Source organism: Cardiocondyla obscurior, linkage group LG06, assembly GCF_019399895.1.
Source record: "Cardiocondyla obscurior isolate alpha-2009 linkage group LG06, Cobs3.1, whole genome shotgun sequence".
Taxonomy (NCBI): domain Eukaryota; kingdom Metazoa; phylum Arthropoda; class Insecta; order Hymenoptera; family Formicidae; genus Cardiocondyla; species Cardiocondyla obscurior.
The window spans coordinates 7,016,610-7,036,813 of NC_091869.1; the positions used below are offsets into that span (position 1 = coordinate 7,016,610).

Below are 20,204 nucleotides of genomic sequence, written 5' to 3' on the forward strand. Positions count from 1 at the left end.
TCAAGATTGATATTCAGGTGTAAACCAATGAATCGCTTGCCAGTTTTGATGGCAATGCAATACTCGAACTACGTTCGAAATATTGCCTGTAATATTAGGAAAAAAAGATATTCGCGAATATCTCGAATATAGTAAATCAATCTTTTGCATTTATTTTAATTTTTTTAAACACATATTTTAACTCTCTCTTTCTCTTTCTTCATCTATTTATCTAACTAATATCGTACCTATCTATCTCATATATTTTTTTAACGAAGTAATGTGAAAAATTCTATTCGTCGCGATGGAGTTTCCTCGGGATGCTTCGACTGACAAAAATTGGTCTACACTTTAACGCCCGCAGATTAACAGAAAATTTATCACGACGATTTATATACGCGCGGTTTAAAGGGCGAACTCGCGAAAAACAGGGTAAAAAACGAACACGACGGGCCGGGATACACCCTCTTACTCCCGGGCGCGCGGTCCGTTATGGAGAAACCTGTAAGAAAACAGGAAACCGACTAGCTCACGCTTCTTCGACGCTTCTGGTAAAAAGGAAGGAAAAGTGCTGCCAGGGGAGAATTTCAGTTCCTTCTGTTTGCTGTCCCTAAGGGACGCGTAAGAGGGACGACGGTTAAACGTTTCACGTCGACAGTTCTCGCGCAATCCACCGCATTTATTGGTAGGACGGCGTTATTTTGCCTGTTATCGCGAGCATTATGACGTAAATGTGTATTATATTGCCTGACTTTAAAGTAATATCGCTATTCATGGAGCAAAAATGGATGTTATTTCTACCGCTGCTTAGCATTTTATTAAAATATCTCTAACTTTTATTATTTGGTTCTCGTACCAATCTCCTCCACTTTATTCCAATAAGATTTTCTGAATCGTAGGAATTTCTAGCTCTTATATTAAAACGTGCCTTATTTCTTTTTTTTTTTTTTTTTCTTTTTACTTATTCTTATTTCTATAGATGTAGTGGCTAATAAATACGTAGGGTTGCGTGTGTAGCATCACGGCTCAAAGGAATTCACTTGTAAATTCACGTCGCGAGATAATGGCAGGAGCAGAGAGACGACAAGGCCACACGCTGTAATTCCGCCTCATTGTTTCCCAAGCACGGCGCCGGCGGCAGCCGATGGAAATTTAGTTTTTTCCCACACCCCTTTCCCCCAGTCCCACCTTCTCCCTCGCCCGGCCTCGTCGTTCCTCTTTTAAACTTCATCTTCCTCGCTCTCTTTTCGTTGCACTGCTGGCTGATCTGTGTGGGAACAACTATTAGAACTAGAACTTCGCACTGTCGATAGGTCAATATTTGAAATTCATATATCAAGAGAAAATAAAATCGAAAAAAGAAAAGCGTATATTCCGTTTGCATCCAAATATGTAAAATTGCGACGGCCGAAAAAGCTTTATTACATTTTAATTCTGAAAACGAAGAGAGGGTGAACTTTTATATTTTTGCCAAGCGCATCGGAAACTGCAAATATAAATATAGCTAGTTACAATGTGCTATCGGGAGACCGAAAACGGGTAGCTAAAGGGGGCTGAAGGGGATCTATTCTATCCGGCGGTTCATATCTCACCTCCTCGTTGCATATAAATTTTCTTTCCCTCCCACGCTCTCTCTCTTTCTCTCTCTCTCTCTTTTGCCCTGAGCCACTTTTTCCTTTTCCTCGAATTTCTCTGTACGTGTGCGTCGGAAGAGCGGCACGATGTACCTACGACGAAGGCGATGCGATTTGAAATTCAACGACGCCGGACGCGACGCGGGTTGCGCCGCTCGTCCTTCTTGTGTCGGACCATTGTTCTGTTGCCACAGCTGTGGGTACCAAAGCTATCGCGTGTCCTCGCGAGATGTACTATCCTTCCGGTTGGATTCCGCGGGACTGCCGTTACCGAAGTACAAATGTTGCTGGTGTCGCTCGGACATTTCGTGCGCGTCGTCGAACGAGTCCTCGGGGAATCGAGCATTAAGAAGCTTCAAGCATGCAAATGACGCAAAATGTATGAATCAAATTTTAATCATTCAAGAACTACGACATGGATTCACCTCCGAAGCTCGCTTATTTATTAAAATGCATTGCAGCTTCTTTCGATAACACATCCGGAGTTTCTTCGTGCACGTTCGTAATGGATAACTTTCCTCCTTCGCTGCTTAAAAGCTAACTTCATCGCCATTTTCTGCTCATATCCCCACTGCGCTGAAGTTTTCTTTTAGGGAAGGGCGTTACTCACGTCACTAAAAAAAGTTTTTCAGAAATTTATAAGATATGAAATGGTATGGACGTGAATGTCTTGCGCCATTATTTAATAATGCACTCGTCTTAAGTAGCTTTTCATAGCTTGAACGGTCTGTAACAATTTAAAGTATCACACACCATTAAAATTGTTTTATAATTAACGATAATTTTAATTAAAATCTGTTTAAAGTAAGTAAAATTTTATTATGGGAAAAAAAAATATATATTTGCGCTATTCTTTCTCACTTATATATCTTTACATAGTCGTTAACGTATACAAGATTGAAGATTTTTCAAGTTCTTAAAAGCATAGTTAATTATTAATTTTTCAATTTTTAAAGAGGGTCCGCGTTCTTCTTGAAAACATAAATTAATAAAAAATTCTGTTCCAAATTTGTGACTTATATCTCCCGCGAGAAATCACCTGATTATGCTTTCATTAATATGCATGCATGACCTTTCAAAATGTTAATTCTGATTGATGCTATTAATCTTCACCCTGCCCACACAATTTCCACCCTGCAAAGACTTTGAATTTCCAATCGTCCGCGTCGTTTGTTCATTCGTTGATTTACAAGGATCATTTTTGATACCGGAGTAGTCACGTACGGGCGGCAAAATAAATTGCAGCGTGACGTGTAACGTTTCTTTCGTCATCATAACCGGCCGAAGCAGAACTCTTTTCTTCAACTTCGAGCTTTATTGCATTAGCAATGCAACGTCGATCGGGTGGTGCGCTGGGAGCAGATGGTCTTTCGTGATATCGTATCGTCTTATCTAACGTCCTTGGCACGAGTTACCGTGCAAACGAGATTAAGGATAACGAGGACGAGAGTAAGAATGGTAGGGAGACGCACGAGGTCGAAGGGGGATGAAGGAAAGGCAGGGAAGCGAGACGGTTTTCTTCGGGCGGTACATCTTCAGCTACATAGTTACTAAAGTTAATGGAAAGAAGTCGAGGCAGCTTCTCGCGCATTAACAATTCGAAAGGCCCCTGTTCCCTCTTCCCCGCGAGCCTCGCCTCTCGCCCTTAGCTTTCTTCTCCTTGGCTTTCTCGTCAAAGTCGCGCACTGCTCGCCGTAAAATTCCCATTCGAAATGTAGAAAGGCAATCGCGACGGCACACTTCGCCTCTCTCCTCACCGGTTTAGCACCGTTTCGCGTTTCGTTAGCGCCGTAATGGCTGATGAATAATCCCCCGGCAAATGAATTAAGAAAAAAGATGTCGCCGAACGGGTCACGGCTTCCTTCTCCCTTCCGTCGCCGACGGTCGGTTTCTCTTACCCTCTTTAAGTTATAAATTTCCGGGGTATGCCAGCAGTTAATAGAGACAATGAGAAAATGAGGTGGCCCGCTATTGTTGAAATATCGCGCTCGCCACTCTCGTAAATCTCAGATTCATCTTATTTAAGCGCGAGGCACGTTCAATGTCACCCTCCTAAATAATCTTTTTCGCGCTTGGAATTAATTAGGTTGCCGTGCAGGCCGGCGTTATGTCACGTTCCTACGGAGACTCGACGCGGCGTGATACGCCTTTTTGCAAAAAAAAAAAGGATCGCGTAGCTTTTAACTTTTTAAGGTAACTTTAGCGAATTACAAAAAGTATTTTATTTGAATTCACGAGGCAACAATGAACTCGACATCATGTATCCCGACGACGATTCGCTTCTCTTTGTCAAGCGTAAGACAGATGTGCAAACTGATTGTATTTAGGAGCATCATTAAATCTGGTAGATGTAAAAGTATATGATCGAACGCTCTTAATCTTTTTCGTGGCCGATTGCGCGGCGGGGAGAACCGGCGCAATTCCTTCATCCCTCTTCATTAATTATACAGCTCGTTTGGGGAGTTAATTGCTGCTACGATACGTGTGAAATGTTAATGATCCTGGCGACGTGACGACAACGTCAAGGTTGACACTGAGCTTCCACGTTGACGCGAGAAACACTTGAGTTTCAATCTGACTCGTGTAAAAAATTCTCAACTTTAAATTAAATACATTAATGTAATGTAACATTGATACAAAAAAAAAGAAAAAAAAAAAATAGGCGGAAAAATGAGATTAGCATTAATTCGTATAATAGAATATAATAAAACCGACACAGCGTATTACGAGGACAGGAAAATAATGTGTAATAACGATAATTCTTCTCCATTTAAAATATAATATAAAAAAAATTACATTAATCTAGAAATTACAGAGCGCGCATTTCGCACGAATCATTTACTTTCGCTTTTTTTACGTTAAAAAAAAACTGATTTAATAAAAATAAAATTTTATCTTTATATTAATTTAAATTCATGTCTACATTAATATGTTTTATTTTATGTTACAGTCACCGGCAGAACTGTACAACTCCGCTGAAGCTCGTACAGAGATTGGTAAGTCGCAAGATTTTTTTTTCGTAGCTTGTAATTTTATTCGAGTCGTATATCGCAATTTTTTCAAGAATCCTTTCACAACATTTTCGCAGGACGTTTCAGTCGTTGCAATAGATTATGAAATATTAGGAGAAAAAAAAATTGATGCAATTCTCGATGTGCTCGACAATACGTTTCTCTTTTTTCCTTGCGATGAGTTACGTCTCGCGTTACTGATTCGCAGAGAGTGTCGTTAAAAATTGATCCGTCGGAGTAAATGCCGGATGGAGTGAACAGGACGGTTCGACGGTTTTTACACCGGATTTTGGTATCAGGCAAATCCCAGATGCGTCAATAATCGACGTACCCATCGTTCACCGTAGCAATTTTACGAGCCTCGTTATCACTCGCGCGGTTCGACGCGACGGTATCGCCGAAAAGCCTCCTCCTGCACGCACCCGTCCACGGACAGCTGCGGTTCCGAGCCGGGACTAATTCATGGATTCGGGAGAGATTAATTGGCAAAGAATTAAAAGTGTCGCGCGCCGTCGGGTTGTCAATGTCGATATTACACGATGAAAGAAAGCTTTTTTTTTTCGATTGTCCATTGACAGCGTGATATAGAGCTAACCTACTTGTTTGAACTTAGAAAAATAACACGGTGCTTAATTACATATTTTTAAAATTAACACGATACAAAAGAGATTCGAATTGAAAGTGTAAAAATATGGAAATATGAAACGATAATCTGTGACGAAATTAATTTTGTTAAGTTGTACAAAAAATTGTCATAAGATAGGATTCTTATCTTTTTTATTAATTTTTAATTATATTAAATTTTTAATTATATTAAAAATAATTTCTTTTTGCTCAATGCGCTTAAAATGTATTAAAATATTTGTCTTTCGAAATCAATATATAATATTTCATACTCAGATAAGAATGTCACGTTTTGTATGGTATTATAAAACATATTAAAATATTTTTACACAATGAATTTTTTAACGAGCTTAAAGTTAATTCCTCTCGGGGCAGCGAGAAGAATTTTCAGAGAATGATTAAAATTTCAAAGGCCACGTTATAATTACACAATACGTTCGACGTTATTGAAATTTTATCTAAAAAATTCTAAGGAGACATTTTTACGAATGCATGCAGACTCGCCGGTGCGATTAATAAAAATATGTAACGCGTGTAAGTGAACGAGTGACGTGACGCGTACAGAAATAGAGCAAACGATATTTTCTTAAACATAATTCGATCCGGGAATGATGCATCGGCCAATTCATCATCGTATTTAGTCGCGCTGATCGTTGTAATGGACCAATTTCTATTACCACACACGCGGCTTAGTCTTGTCAATTCCTCGCCGATTTTCTTTTCGGCGCCGTCGAGCATTGTACGTACGAGTATATCCGGCTGTTTAACCGCGCAATGGATTATACGAACGTGAGATCCGAACTAATGCCGAGTGTTCCGGATCGCCGATGATTTTCAGCCGGATAAACTGGCCGAAATGCTCGGCGGATGGAAGCGACGCGGGAGAAAAGTTGCGAAAACGATCGTCCCGCGCGGCGCATACTGTTCATGACCGGCTCGAGGAAACTTTGATCGTTCGGGACAAAGCGAATTCCAAAAAGGAAGCTCGCGAGCAGGGAAGGAAAGGGGGATGAAAGGGACAGGGGGGGAGGGCAGGGGAAGCAAGAGTGGAGGCCGTGTCGCGAGAAAAATAGAGAAACACTTGTACGCAAGAACGAACGTGACCCACCCTCTGGGATGTTCCGAACTTAGGCAATAAGGCGACAGTCAGTTGCAGAGGGTCGTGCAGATAGTTTCGAAAACTTGCTGCACGGCGGCAGCCGTTCTCCAGCTCCTACATTTCGGTAATAATCCGCTGCTATTTATTAACCTATTCTCTTGATTCGCCGTCTGTTTTCTTCCACCTCTCCTCTCAACGTTTCTCACCTTCGTTTAGCGAGAGCGATCGAAGGAAACTCCGCGCACAAGGCACACCAACTTTTCAAATATTAAAGTTCATGGGAGTACGTAAAAAAAAAAAGAAAAGAAAAGAAAAGTAATTAGAAATTTGAATCGTTATTTTCTCATCACCAAAGCTGATTGTACGTTGATGATAACAAGGAATTATTATTTTGAAAAATATTGTTTTAAACTCGTGAACATTATTTTAAATTTATTAATCAATTCTTGCAAGTTCTTTTAGCCACGCTGCCATTTTACAAGCAAATGCTTTCAAAAATGCGTATTTCGTATGTTACGTACTTTTCCGTACCTTTTTTCGATGCCGCATCTTATTTCTAATCCTTCCGTGTTTTTCACTCGCAACAGTTTGACTCTTTGATCTTCTTGAGACACTTACCCGAAATTCGATCCTCGACGCGTGCAGTCGATTCGCGACGGTGCACGTCCTTCGTAACGGCGAAAAAGAAATTAGTTCCGACTACCCGACATTTCCTCCGAATACCTAAATAATTCCACTCTCGAGTGTCGGGCGTAACAGTCAACAAGTCATTACTAATTTTACGCGTTAATAGATATTCACAAAGTTATGTAGCTGTAAATGGAGCACAACCCTTTTATTCCTTGCCGGCTGGGGGTCCTTTTGTTCGCTTCTTGTTTTTTACCCGTGGCGTAATTTTTATACGGTCATTATCGCCGTTAAGGGAAGCACGTGCAGCCGCACCTTCTAACGGAAAGTGGAAAAGGTCGGTAAAATGAGAGTCGCGCGATGTCTGACGCGGGAATCTGAACAAAGCAACGTTGTTTCAAATAATTACAAGTCGTTCTCGCAAAAATGGTTTTTCGACCCTTGTCAAAAATCGCTTTCGTTCTTCGCGTTTTAAATATAGGCTCTGCTCTGCCGCCAAATCCAACTGCCTTATATATTTATATAAAAAAAGAAATATATAGAAAACTGCATAGATGCCAGACGGATAAAATATTGGAAAAAAAAAATGGGATCGCGGCGTTTTGTTATGCGAGAATATTTTTTACAATTCGTACGCACACATCTGTTTTATCTGCGCCAACTTTTTTATTTAAATAATAACAGTGCGGCCTTTTGCACAATATTGCAGGAATTTATTTTGTCTGTAATTCTAGATGTTATTTTTATACCGACGTTTCGTTTCGAACAACGTGTTTTCGCAGTGATAAGCCTTTGAATTCCGATAATTCATAGATCATCTTCGAGAGCGTGGCGAGTGCCCTTATTTAAACCGCGTTTCGATGTTAAAGTATCGTTCGTGCCAAGCGAGTGGACATCGCAGTAAATTAAATCGGAAAAGAGTGTTACGCCGGGGAAATAAAAGTAGGTAAACCCGTTATGCAAGTTACGCCGGTGGCCACGGTCTCTCCTAGATCCGTTTACGACGGGAAAGAATGACAAAAGGAAGGGAGGGGGCAGGGCGGCGAGGAGGGCGACGGATAAGCGGAGGAGAGCGCACCTAGTTTGAAATTTCAAATTCATTTACGGTCCCGCTGCCGAGTTTTAATCCGCTTTAATTATGAAAAATCGTCGAGTGCTGCCGACCTACCTTTCATCCTTTCGTCTTCTCCGCTCCCAGATATTTCCTTTGCGTCACTTTTATTGCCAAAGCGAAGATCGTCAGTCTCCCTTAACTACCACATCTCTCCCCCTTTTACCCACGCGACGCATAATTACAGTAATTACTTCACTGCTCGCGCAGCGTATGAGCGTTATTAGATTTTTATAAATAAAAATGTAAACGCGATGCGCATACTATTATTGGACGTGTTATAATTGGACGATTAAGAGTCCTGTTAGAGAGAAAAAAAAAAAGTTTTTCCCCTCATTTTAAGACCAACAATACCGAGCTAAGTTTCCATTTATAACAATCTAACACAGGATTTGTGAGTATTGACGAAAGTATTCCACCTCTTTCTCTTATCTTTTCCAGACGTTCCATTTCCTTCGCTGTCACGTATATCTCCTGTTTATCGACATATTCAATTGTCGTGATGAGAGACGTGCGCACTAAATGCTACGACATCCGGAGGTATACACAAACGTACGCATTCTTCCTTCTTCGCATATGGCATTAAAAGAATTAGCCGGGACATAACTTTGTTCTTTCTTTATAGTGCTTTTATATCATTCGATAAACTTACAAAATGAGATTATTTTCGCGGACTCTGGACTTTACTTGTTTCAAAGGTGGCCATCACATCCGCGAGTAAGTCTAATTAGCGGGATTAAAAGGAATCTCTAAGAGTAAACTTACGCGACACCGTCGGAGTACGTAGTTTCATTTTCCAACGGCATTATTGCGTTAGGACGTGCATTATCAGAAATGCAATCAAAATTATGGGCTGTAATTTTAAAGTCAAAGGCAAAAAGAAAATGGCCGTAGCTCGGAAATGTATTAAGTTATACACTCGTGTAGATTTACGGAATAAAAGAATTATTATGCGATGTACACACAGTTATTTAACGCGCGGCAAGTTTTCTCTTTCTTCGCGTGAATTAATGAGCAAAAATGGGGGTTATAAATCTGACCTGGAAATCTGGTATCGCGAAAAGAGAAGAACACGGGTTTAAAATGCAAAATAGAGATGTATCGTTGTAAATTTTTTATACGCCGGCGGCAAGACGTGACGCATCGTTTACAGCATCGTCCACTTTGCACGTCTTCCTCGGCCTGTTTAACTTCTTGAGTTCGATGTCCATCGATCTTCTTCTCAACTTCCCTTGCGCGAGTACTTTGCGCCAGTCAAACGTGCGCTCGTAAGGCGCGGTCTTTAATTTGGCCAGAGCCTCGGCTTGCACTTCCAGAAAATTGTACATAATTTCTTCCTCGGGATCGGCAAAAACGTCCTTTTAACAGAAAGAACAACCACCTAACGTATCGAAGAAAATTTATTATTCATTTCTATGAAATCATTAATTTGCATAATTTCTCAAAGTTTCGCTGTAATACTTTTAACGGTTTGTGCGAGCGGCTACGTCGATATTTCCCCACCTTACCGTTTATTACGTGCATTTTTATTCGAGCCCCGTGCTTTTTACGTTACTTATGAAGAACACCGCTGTTAATTATTTGCAAAGGATTGCCGTAAGATTAATTGATTCTCTTGACGTACTTCTTTTCGTGGAGCGGTTTCCTTCTTAATGAACTCGTCGATCGTTAAGCGTCTGTCGGCCGCAGAGACTGGCAAAGGCGGCAACAAAGTTTCTCTGCGCTCCCGTTGCCGCTCCGGGAATAGGAGCGCGACGGTTTCCTCAAAGATCTCGTCCTGCAGATTCAAGATCTCGCGTATCTTGCGCTTCTTTGTCCTTGCCTCCTGCCACAGCCTAAGAACCGGCGCGCGCTGCCTCTCGAGCACGTCTTTTCTCAGGCCCTTTTTCTCCAGGATCACTCGCTGCATGCGCTTTACCTCCATTGACATCCATCGTTCTTTGGCTTCTTCGAGGAACTGCCAGGGCTTCCGACGCTGTGAATAGTACGAAATTAACTCAGCGTAAAGCGGGGAGGGGAAGAACATCGGTTATATGCCTCTAAGCGCGAAATGCGCTCGGGGTGAACGCCGACGACGCGAGGTGCTCGCGGTGGGGTGGGTTATTTACGCGGCTGCAAAACGTTCGATTCGCTCGTATGCGGTTACCCGCGTGGTGCGAATCGCCCCCGACCGGTGCGTGTTATGAATAGAACAAAAATAATTGAATTATTTAGTTCGCGTGGAATATCAGAGTGGGCCGTACCGCGGACCTCGCGGGCGTTGTCGCCCGAGCCGCCGCCTCGATCGCTTCAGCTTTAATCTTCCCTTCGGTCTCCAAACGCTTTCTCTCTTCTTCCATTTTATTCAGCTTTCTTTTCATCTCGATATCCGCGAGATTTGTTTCGCGCCACGTCTTCTGCCAAGCCTGGAACTCCTTTATCTGATCGTACACGGAAATAGACAATCGCATACAGATGGAGGGAACGAAGAAACTTTTATTACCGTTAGCAGTAATGAAATTTACGATAAATTAGGACGGAAATAATAAAATGAAAAGAAAAGATTATTTCTCTCTCTCTCTCTCTCTTTCTTTTTTTTTTTCTTTTATTTTTTTTTACGAACCGGACTGTTATTAAGTTTCGCTATATTTTCGTCTTACAGAAGCATAAAATTGTTTGAAGTAAATGCGCGTGAAGAAATTCACGCGCTGCGCGAAACGATCCGATGTTTTCTCGCGTTAAACGATATTTCATGAACAACTAAATTGAACAATTAGCGTGATTATTACTACTTTAAATGCGCAATTTCTTTTTCTAATTCATAAAGAAACGTCGGCTTTTTGCAACATTAATTTCGAGTTACCGCGTCTGGACGTTTAATCGATATCGGTCCCGATATATCGCTGCCGCGTTCCTTTTTATCTCACCCTTTGAACCTGCCGATCGATGAACTTTTTCAGCCACTCGACGTCGCCCACGTCGTACGTCAGTAAGACACGCGGCGCCGTGAACATTCTTAAGGAGCCGTTGAAGTCGCAGAGAACGAGACACTGCGGCTCCAGTGGCAGCTCGTGCGTGTAGATGCCCGTAATTATCCGCCCGGATGGGCTCTGTACGAAACTCGGCTTGTGACTGTTCATTATGAGATCCCAAATTTCTACGGTGCCGTCCATCCGTCCCAAGATCAACACGGTTGGACGTAGAATTCCCCACGAGCATGTCGAATATCTACGTTTTGATAAAAAAAAAAAAGTAAAAAGTACGGTGATAAAAGTAGTTTGCTCATCTCATTCGCCGCTTTCCGCCTGCATATTAAAAGTTTTGAATTTCTCAGACGCTACGTTATTTTTACTTTAGTTTACAAAATAATATATTGGTTTAGGTTAAATGAACTTATTTAAGCATTTTTTTTCTTTTATTTTTTCCTTTTTTGTCAGCTTACATTAATAAGTTCGTTTGGTCGAGGGTTTATTAATTCATAATAGAATTTGAGGTCTGATTTTCAATAGTATTTTAAACGGTAGACGTGAGTCGCTTGCTCTCGTCAAAATCAATAAAAAATATAATAGAGTTAATGAGACAGAACAGACCGCTCAACGAGGGTTGAAATCGCGGGAGCTATCGGCTCGACGGCGCCCGATAATGACTGCTGCGGCGAGCCGACCGCGCACGGTCATACATTGGAAATAGCTTTCATTAACGGAGTAGTAACAGCACGCGGGTGCTGTAAATGTAAGTTATGACCGTATTGTCATGCAGATCATACCGAAAGTTCGAACTCTCTCGCCGTCGAAAACTATGCGCGGCGCGTGAAACGCGGTGCGAGCGAGCGGTCGTCGACACCCGCGTCGTACAATGCGAAACGCTATCGTCGCAATTACATGCCGTACGCCGCAGCAATTTATCGCGCGGGCTCGCTCGTTATTTTTATTCCGAATGAAAAACGCGAACGGGCCCGCGTGTTGCCGCGTTTATGTATATTCATGACTATGTTTCGTTAACTCTCGCGATATTGACGTTTCTCCTCGAGGAGTAATTTCCCCACGCGCAATTCCCGCGATCTCGCTCGTCCGCGGTTATTTTAACGCGAACGGCTCCGTTTCTTTCCTCCTTCCTCTTTTTATCCTCGCCTGCCATTCTCTCTTTTCCGTGCCCGGCGAGAATCACTTAACGCCCGGTGTTTATTTTGACGCGAAGGCGGAAGTTCAGTTTGCTCTGGTTGGACGGCTCCAAGTTTTTTTTTTTTTTTCTTTCTTTCGTTCTTTTTTTTTCTTCTTCTTCTTCTACTCACCCGACGTTGGACTTCTTCCAAACGAGCGGCTCGCCAAAATCGTCCCTCCATATGGCGAAGATCTTACCGCCCACCGTTGCCACCGTCTGGTGATAGTAATTAGATCTGACTGCGTGCGTAACCGGTCCGTCGTGCACCCTCTTCGTCCACAGCCACCGCGCAGTTTCGCGATTCACGTCGGTCGCGAATTCATAGCCGGCCCACGTTATGCAACCGAAATCACCTGTTGCCGTCGTTTACGCTTTAATCCACTTTGCGCCGTTGATATTAAATTAGATCAATCTTATTTAGGGAGATTTAAGTATAATTAATTGTGTTGAATCGCGGCCGGATTGCATTAACATTAATAAACCTCCGGTATAATCGTGCACCGTCTCAGTCAGTCTGTAAATGTGTCAACGGTCCGGAAATTGAGTCGCAAGAAAGCGTTATGCGACTTACCTTCGACGGTACCGATGAGCATCTTCGGCTCCATCGCGTAGTTCGCTTTCTCGATTATAGGTTTGTAGTACTTTCTAATTGTGAGGTCGTCTCTTGCCACCGGGAACGGCTCGACTTGTTCCTTGCGAAACTTTGGATTGTACATGCTGAGAGTCGTTATCACGAGCTGCCGGCTCTCGTCCGGATATTGAATCACGAGGATATAGTCAGGCTTGAAGACGCGATCGAGGAGCTTGAAGGGCGACGTTGGTTGCGCCATGGATTTCAAAATATCCGGATGAATCTTTCTCTTCCGCCTGCTGAGTATCGCTTGCGAAATGTCCTTCTGCGATGGTCGGGATCTTTCGAATTAATGCGAAAAATAAGAAATACATCTCAAAATATTTTTTTATTAGTAATAACGAAATAATAATTAAATATTAAAATAAAGATGGGTTATTAGATTCTCTCTAACGCTTATATTCACATAACGCGTTTCCATCGATTTCAATATTTTACATAAAAGAGAAGAGCAATTTTGGCAGTCGGTCACTAAACTTAAATTCATTGCGAGACCACAATTAATCTATTAATCTGTTATTCCGAAATTAATCCGTGGCAGTTTCGCGCAAATGCGCTCCTTTCTCTCCGTGCGCTATAGAACAGGATGTAATTTCGTAAATATCGTACCAATTTCGTATCAAGTGAGGAAACAATTCACTAGTATTGGAGCGTCTACACAGCCATTGTGGCATGGTGGAAATGAAGAGCGATTCTCCCTTGCACCCCACTGAGCGCGCATAGAGATCGACGAGGCCAAGGAGCTCGGGAGTTAGCAGGTCCGGAGGACTACTCTGGACGAAGGGACGCGGGAAGAGTTGGAAGCGAGGACTGAATACCGATCAACGATTATAGAGGGATGGTCTATCCATTTTCGGACCATATAAACGCCAAGTTCGGGGAATCGTGAAGCGATGGAGAGTCAAGTCGCAGGACCATTACGGTTCCGCAGACCGGCGGAGTTTCTCGAGAAGGATGAAGGTAGAAGACGGGGAGGAAACGGAAGGCGGTTCGTCGTCCCGCGTCCGGAGAGGACTCGAAAGGCAGAAGACGGCGCTCGCTCTTTAACGTTTCGCTCTGCGACAAGTTTCGCGCCCGTCGAACATTCGAAGTCGCTAACTTCTAGTCTCGGGAGATACGACGGCTCCGGACCTTTCTCATGGTTACCAATTGCCGGGTCAGATCGACCGCGTCATACGCCGGCAGTCTGAGTTGTCCTTGCATCTTTTAGAAAAAAAAGAAAAAAAAAAATGAAAAAACTACGTGACGTTTTCACGTTCGACGACGCCAGCCGTCGCGAAAGTGAAACATAAAGAAAACGGTCCTTTTTTATTACGTTAGGAATACTTCTTGAATTGCTATTTTTTACTTGCGTAAGCAGCAACACGTTCAAGCAAATTACATCACATGTATATTATATTATTTAAAAATTATTTGTTATTCAAAGAACTGCTTCTTTCTATCTTTTTAATTTTATTACGCATTTAACTGGATAAAAAAAAAAAAAAATTAGAGCTGTAAAATTATAATTATTATATCTAAAAGATAACAGATAAAGACACTTGCTTAAGATCCCAAAAGGCAATCGTCCCGTCTTTGCTAGCCGTTACGAATTGGTAGCTTAGATCGTTCAGGGCCGCGTTTTCCGGTAAGGACGAGATCCGGCCGTTTTTGTCGACCTTGTGATGCGAGGGCACCCAGACTATCTGGGTGATGCCCGCCTTCTGGCTGTACTTGAGGGCGGACATCGCCGTCGGACTGATCAACGACGTCGCCGTCGTCTCGCGCATCCATGTCATCAAGCTCTTCATCGCGGCACTGTACCTCGCTTGAGCGCTCGTCTGCGCCACCACCGTCTCCACCTGCTCGATTTTGCCAGGAATGTGCCAGATGGCAATCTACGGGAAAGATATGGATGGATTTTATCGTCGCCCCCTCGTTTGTTTCCCCTCGCCTCGTCTCGCCGTACTCTAGACTTTTCCGTTTCACGGTCGCAGCTTGTAACAGGATGTTTTCTCGTATGCTTTCGCGTTTGCTTCTTCTCCACGAAAATTCGCTAGTTCGAGCCCGCAAGTAGTATGAAGCAATTAACGAGGTGCGCGTGGTTTGAACAGCGTAGACGAAAATTAGAAATAATGTTCGCTCGAAAAAAAAAAACTTTTTCAATTTATTGGTCTTGATTTTTGCACGTTTGCATCCGCTACTTAGATCCGCGCAAATATTATAAGTTCAACTTTTTAATTTTTCTTTTTACGATTTTAAAGGTATTTTGTGCAGGTTGAAAGCGACTATTTAAAAATATATTTGAAACATTTTCGCTGCTCCTTTTGACTTGGCGCGTGGAGTTCGGGATAAGCGCATTCTCGACACATGGCTCGTCGTCTCGTGAAGTTTTCTAATACGCGCCTTTCACAATATTTGATCTCGCGATCGAACATGTGTCCCGAATGTCATCTGATATCCAGAACATTGTGGAACATCGAGAGAAGCAGTGGGCGGGGTCGTCGCGATGGATTAATGGAGACAGGTGATCCCGCTTGCATACGAGATTCGCGTTACGTTTGTTGTTCGCGTTTTGCCATGATTGCCGACGCGCGGCACTTTTTGAATTTTCACGTCCGAAGCCTCGCACGCGGTGACAAGTTCGGCACCGCCCGGACGAATCTCGTGTGCCATCGAGATGTTTTTCGATATCCGTGATTGATATCGATCGTGTACCATCGGATGGAACGTCCGTCGAAAGAATTTGTTTACGAATACGCGCGTGTCGCGTTATTCATTCGCGGGTATGACGTGTCAAGCGAGCGCGAATGCATTTGGGGTGCATCGGAGGGTTCGGCAGTAACGGGTTAATCGACATTGGTGAATTGCCGTTCGTTTACGAAACGAGGAGAATATTTGTACGCGCCGCTGTAGACTGTTCCCCGATTGATCGATTTTTCTTAATTTAACAAAAGGAACCGAAATACGTGAATTAAAATCAATTTTCATTACCTGGCCGTTCGCACAGCCACCTACGATAATGCTACTGTCGAGAGGGCAGACGGTAACGGATGTCACTTCTCTTGGACAGTCGAGAACGAGTTTAGGTGACAGACAGTCAGCGAAAGACCAAATCAATACTCGATTATTGCACTCACAGGCTAAAGACACCTATTCATAAGACGTATTAATAAAAACGTTTTAATCAATTTTGTTGCAGTGATGGCTCAATAAAAGAAACACACATTAATATAAATAAAATAATCTTTAATATTAATTTTATAAGTATTAAATACAAAAAAAAAAAATTAAAAATTAAGTACAATAGTTGTTAGACCTCGTTATAAGTCTTAGGACCTATCAAATGCTCGTTCTTCGCATGCTGCGTGTAAGCAACTACCGCCGTTCCGGTCCAGAACGGATGCCAGGAAAGATCGTTGATAACTTTGTCCGCAATAATTTTTCCGTCGTAGTAGCTCCGACGTTCTTCGTAACCGATGGGCACCGGTGCCTGCGTATCCTTTTCGCTCCTCACCAGATTCGCATAATCATTCGTATAAATATCCCACGTGGAGTTTATTAGAAGCTATGATAAAAATACGTAACGGATAAATAATTTGTAACGCGGCTCACGTTTAAAAGTATCAAATAAAACGATCGGTCTCGCAACAAAAATTGCGCCAACTGTCAATTATTACGTTTAAAGTATATTTTAAAGCGTTACTGAATTTATAACATTACCCGATCGCACGTTTCGCCGGTGTAACGTTTCAGGAAATCCTTCAAGGACTTTATCTTATCCACGGTGTAAGTAGACAAATCGACTGTCTCGTATTCGTACAGATATTGGTGCCAGGAATTGACAGGTATCGATGGCGCCGTTTGCGCCTCGTTGTGTCGAACGCTCGGCGTCACTTGCGCGTACCTGCTTACCAATTTACGCTGCACATTCTCAAATATTTGTTGGTTATTCGGTAGCAGCTCGATATATCCGTCCGCCTGATCGTCAACCTTTCTGTCCGTTAGATTTATCGACGCGTTCAGCAAATCGGCGGTAGACAGAACCTGATCGTAATTAAATGCGAAAGATATGATCGGCCGCCGGCATCGGCGGCGCGCGCTGTGCAATATATCTCACGTACGGCGCCTATCATAAATACGATTAAACAATCGAGTATCGCGGGGAATTTATAAATTGCTTCTTGTTCCCGATCGTAATCGGGATAACGTGATTAATAAATAATTTACTGCAATTTGTGAATGCCACCGCGCGATATTATTGTCGATTTGGTCGTGGGCTAGTATTTATAGAGGTGGAATTATAGTAGAAATTTACGATAATCGCTTTAACGCCGCGGCTTAGAATTAACGAATGCAAAACTATCAATATCCGCACGTCGCGGACGAGCCGCGTGTCGCCGGTCGCGTACTGTCGAAGTGCGATAAAAAAAAATTTTCAAAAATTTATTACTGTGTTGCAGGAGGCGAGTGCGAACTCGATCGGAATAGACATGCAAGTTGTGATCGGAAAGTTTGGACGACATCGGAGTGAAAAGTCGCTTGACGTCGTTCGACGAAAGGTACGAGAACACTCGGAGGACGGGGGATCCGGCGAATGCGATATGTGACGTATTCCAGCACGGTGAGTTTTATTAACAACTAAAAAATTCATTGCGCTACGCAGCATTAATTTTATATGTTTTTAAAAATTAATTCGAGTTTAATTTTCGCTGCTCGCGATTGATTTCATCTATTCTCTTTCTCGAAAGTGCTCGAAACGTTGAATTAGGTATTACGGCTTTAAATCCCCTCGATAAATTATTTATCAAATAATAATATTTTTTTAATATGCGGCTTGTATTAGTAATATTGGATTAATATTAATTGGAATATAAATAGATCAATATATGTAGAATAGTTTATAATTTTATGTCAGTTTCAATTAATTGAAAATTCTAGCTTGACCAGATTATGATTTTTTAATGCTATAACCGGCCGCAACTGTAACTTTTAACATCTAAAACCATAATTATGAGTTTTTAATGAGCTAGACTATGATTCTGTAATGTTTTGCAAACCTCAATCTCGAATAGCGGCCTTGTATTTTGTACAATGTTAGCATCGACCTCGGTACCGCTTCCCAAGTCGAGCCATTGGTTAGGAAGCCTGTAGATCGCGTTTCTTACGCGATTCTCATGCTCCTCTCGTTGCTCCTGTATATGTTTTACTACGGTATCTCTGCCTTCTTCAGTCCCGACAATATAGAATTGGCCCTCTTCGGACACGGAGGGTGCATAGCCGATGAAAATCTTTTCAGTAGGAAACGCATGAATCTCGTTCTTCACTGGTAGGAAGTCGCTGCTCTCGGAATGTAAATCTATGTTGTCTTCAATAATTTCTTTTCTGACGTGCACCCACGGGTATTCCGTAGTAACGTCCTCACCAATGATGCAACCGACGATTTTCTGCGTCAGCGGCGACAAATTGAGTCTCACGAGTCCCGGTATTCTCTAAGATTAAGTCAACTTATGTTAAAGTTGATGTTAAATACATTCTTCCTTTCTTCTTTAAAAGATGGATCTTTTATGGAAATTTATATTGCAAAAATTAAAATTATCCGACATTAAACGTCGACCCTGTCCGGCAAATTGGATACCTTTAAAATTAATGACAATTTTCCATCAAACTTATTCCTTATTCAGAATAATAATTTAAGAACAGAATTCCTTGAAAGTCTTACGTTTGATAGAACAATTCAATAACTCGAAGTTTTGAAAATGGAATAAACCGCTGGCATGTTGAAATATTCACCATCGACGCGGAATATCGAATTTTCTTCGATGGCTCCGTGGTTATCTGCGTCGTGTTAAATTTCCAAATGTCGCTCACTGACGGCCGAGAAGAAGCGTAAGAGTTGAGATCATAGATAGTTCTCCGTCGCATTGACGGATCATCCATTTTTATACGGATTTTCTTCTTCGCTTCTTTCTCCCAATCTTGTATAGCTGACAGAATAATGAAACAGATAAAGTGACTCGCGAGTAATTTTTCAAGAGCACAGAATTATGATAGGCGTAATTCGTAGCTTTCAAGCTAATACACGTTTTTGTTAAATACGCAAGCGACATTGCCGTAGAGAAGTATTAAAAATATATTTTAATTAACAAAGTTGAAAACTGCAAATTAATAAAAAAAAAATATCAATAAAAAATTTAAAGCAATAAAGATATTCAGCTGTTTTATATTAAGAAGTTATTTAATTATATTAATCGATACTTCGAACAGGTTCGCGTGATTCACATTTAAATAAACCAAAATCAATAATCCCTTTCATTAATTTTGCCAGCTCGCTGCTTTATAACGCGTCATTCATATTTGAACATATTTACGGTTGGGTAAGTTTACATTTCATTGTTAACACAGTGCGTACTTCCACCCGACACGCGTATCCTACACGCATCATCGATCTTCGTTCGGTACATAATTTTAACTCATTCGTTACGAAGTTTCAATATTTCTACATTCGGCGTTATCGATGTTCCTCCGAATGCGGCACATTGTGTATTTTAATAAACCGTATTTCGATTAAAAAATATTTATATTCAACTTGATAAAACGTAATCTTTTTATTGTAAGCAGATTGAAAATAGTACAATACGGCACGTAATTTTTATATTTTAATTTCCGCCGTCTGGAGGGATATCGAAACGGTAAAAAAAAAAAAAATGTATCAAAATTATTCAACATCCGTCTGAGAAACACGCATTTGTACAAAATTAATATTTAACGTCGTGAAACATTCATCGGTTGTCATACGTCAAATTTTCTCTCAGAACTATAACCTACGCAGTCGTTCTTCCTCTTCCCGTACTTTTTCTTCGTGAGGGCTTTCCTCCTTCGAGTCTAGAGAGTCCTCCACTTCGAGAAAGTCATCGTGTCTGTATTCCGTTTCGATCTCCCGAAACTTTTCGCTCTCCGTCATTCTTTCCGCATTTACTTTCCGCGTTTCTTCCTCCATGATGCCAAACTGTCCGCTCGATTATTTTACCGTTTCCAGGACTCCGTTGACGCGATTGACGTGCGAAGGAATGAATGCTACACGATAAATGAAAGACGGGAGGGGATCTTAACGCGTCGTCGTCCGATCGACGAGATGCGCTAATCAATTCGATTCACGTCGGTGGAACAATTTCATTTTTTTTTTTTTTTTAATTCGAACCGGCTGATGACGTCGAGGCTTGATGAAATTTTATGTCGGGCACATTTGCAGTTCGATTGTACATTGAAGTCGTCGGATTTTATCGTTCAGGGCGAAGTAAAAAGAGAAAACTGTCCATCGGATGGTGCGAAGTAGACGCATGTTTCGGAATATCAATTTTTTCCTCTC

General features: G+C 41.8%; 1 protein-coding gene across 1 annotated transcript; it reads right to left on the reverse strand.

The window, feature by feature from the left end:
• Positions 1-7,810: 7,810 nt before the first annotated feature.
• Positions 7,811-19,835, reverse strand: LOC139103272 (dynein axonemal intermediate chain 3). The gene is made up of 12 exons (XM_070657771.1): positions 19,664-19,835; positions 18,629-18,822; positions 17,896-18,327; positions 16,559-16,882; positions 16,155-16,403; positions 15,830-15,988; positions 14,398-14,733; positions 12,797-13,121; positions 12,356-12,578; positions 10,992-11,292; positions 9,662-10,060; positions 7,811-9,443 (listed from the first exon to the last, which is right to left on the reverse strand). Exons 1-12 carry the CDS (start codon positions 19,833-19,835, stop codon positions 9,201-9,203), a joined length of 3,357 nt encoding a protein of 1,118 aa, XP_070513872.1. The 3' UTR covers positions 7,811-9,200.
• Between the last annotated feature and the right edge of the window lie 369 nt (positions 19,836-20,204).

Bases quoted from the DNA above. Each gene is read 5' to 3' on its own strand.
- LOC139103272 (XM_070657771.1), bottom strand. From the start codon at position 19,835: ATGGAGGAAGAAACGCGGAAAGTAAATGCGGAAAGAATGACGGAGAGC. The intron at 18,328-18,628 runs GTGAATATTTCA...ACTTAATCTTAG, and splicing joins TTCGATATTCCGCGTCGATG to AGAATACCGGGACTCGTGAG. The intron at 16,883-17,895 runs GTTTGCAAAACA...AATTACGATCAG, and splicing joins GGCCGCTATTCGAGATTGAG to GTTCTGTCTACCGCCGATTT.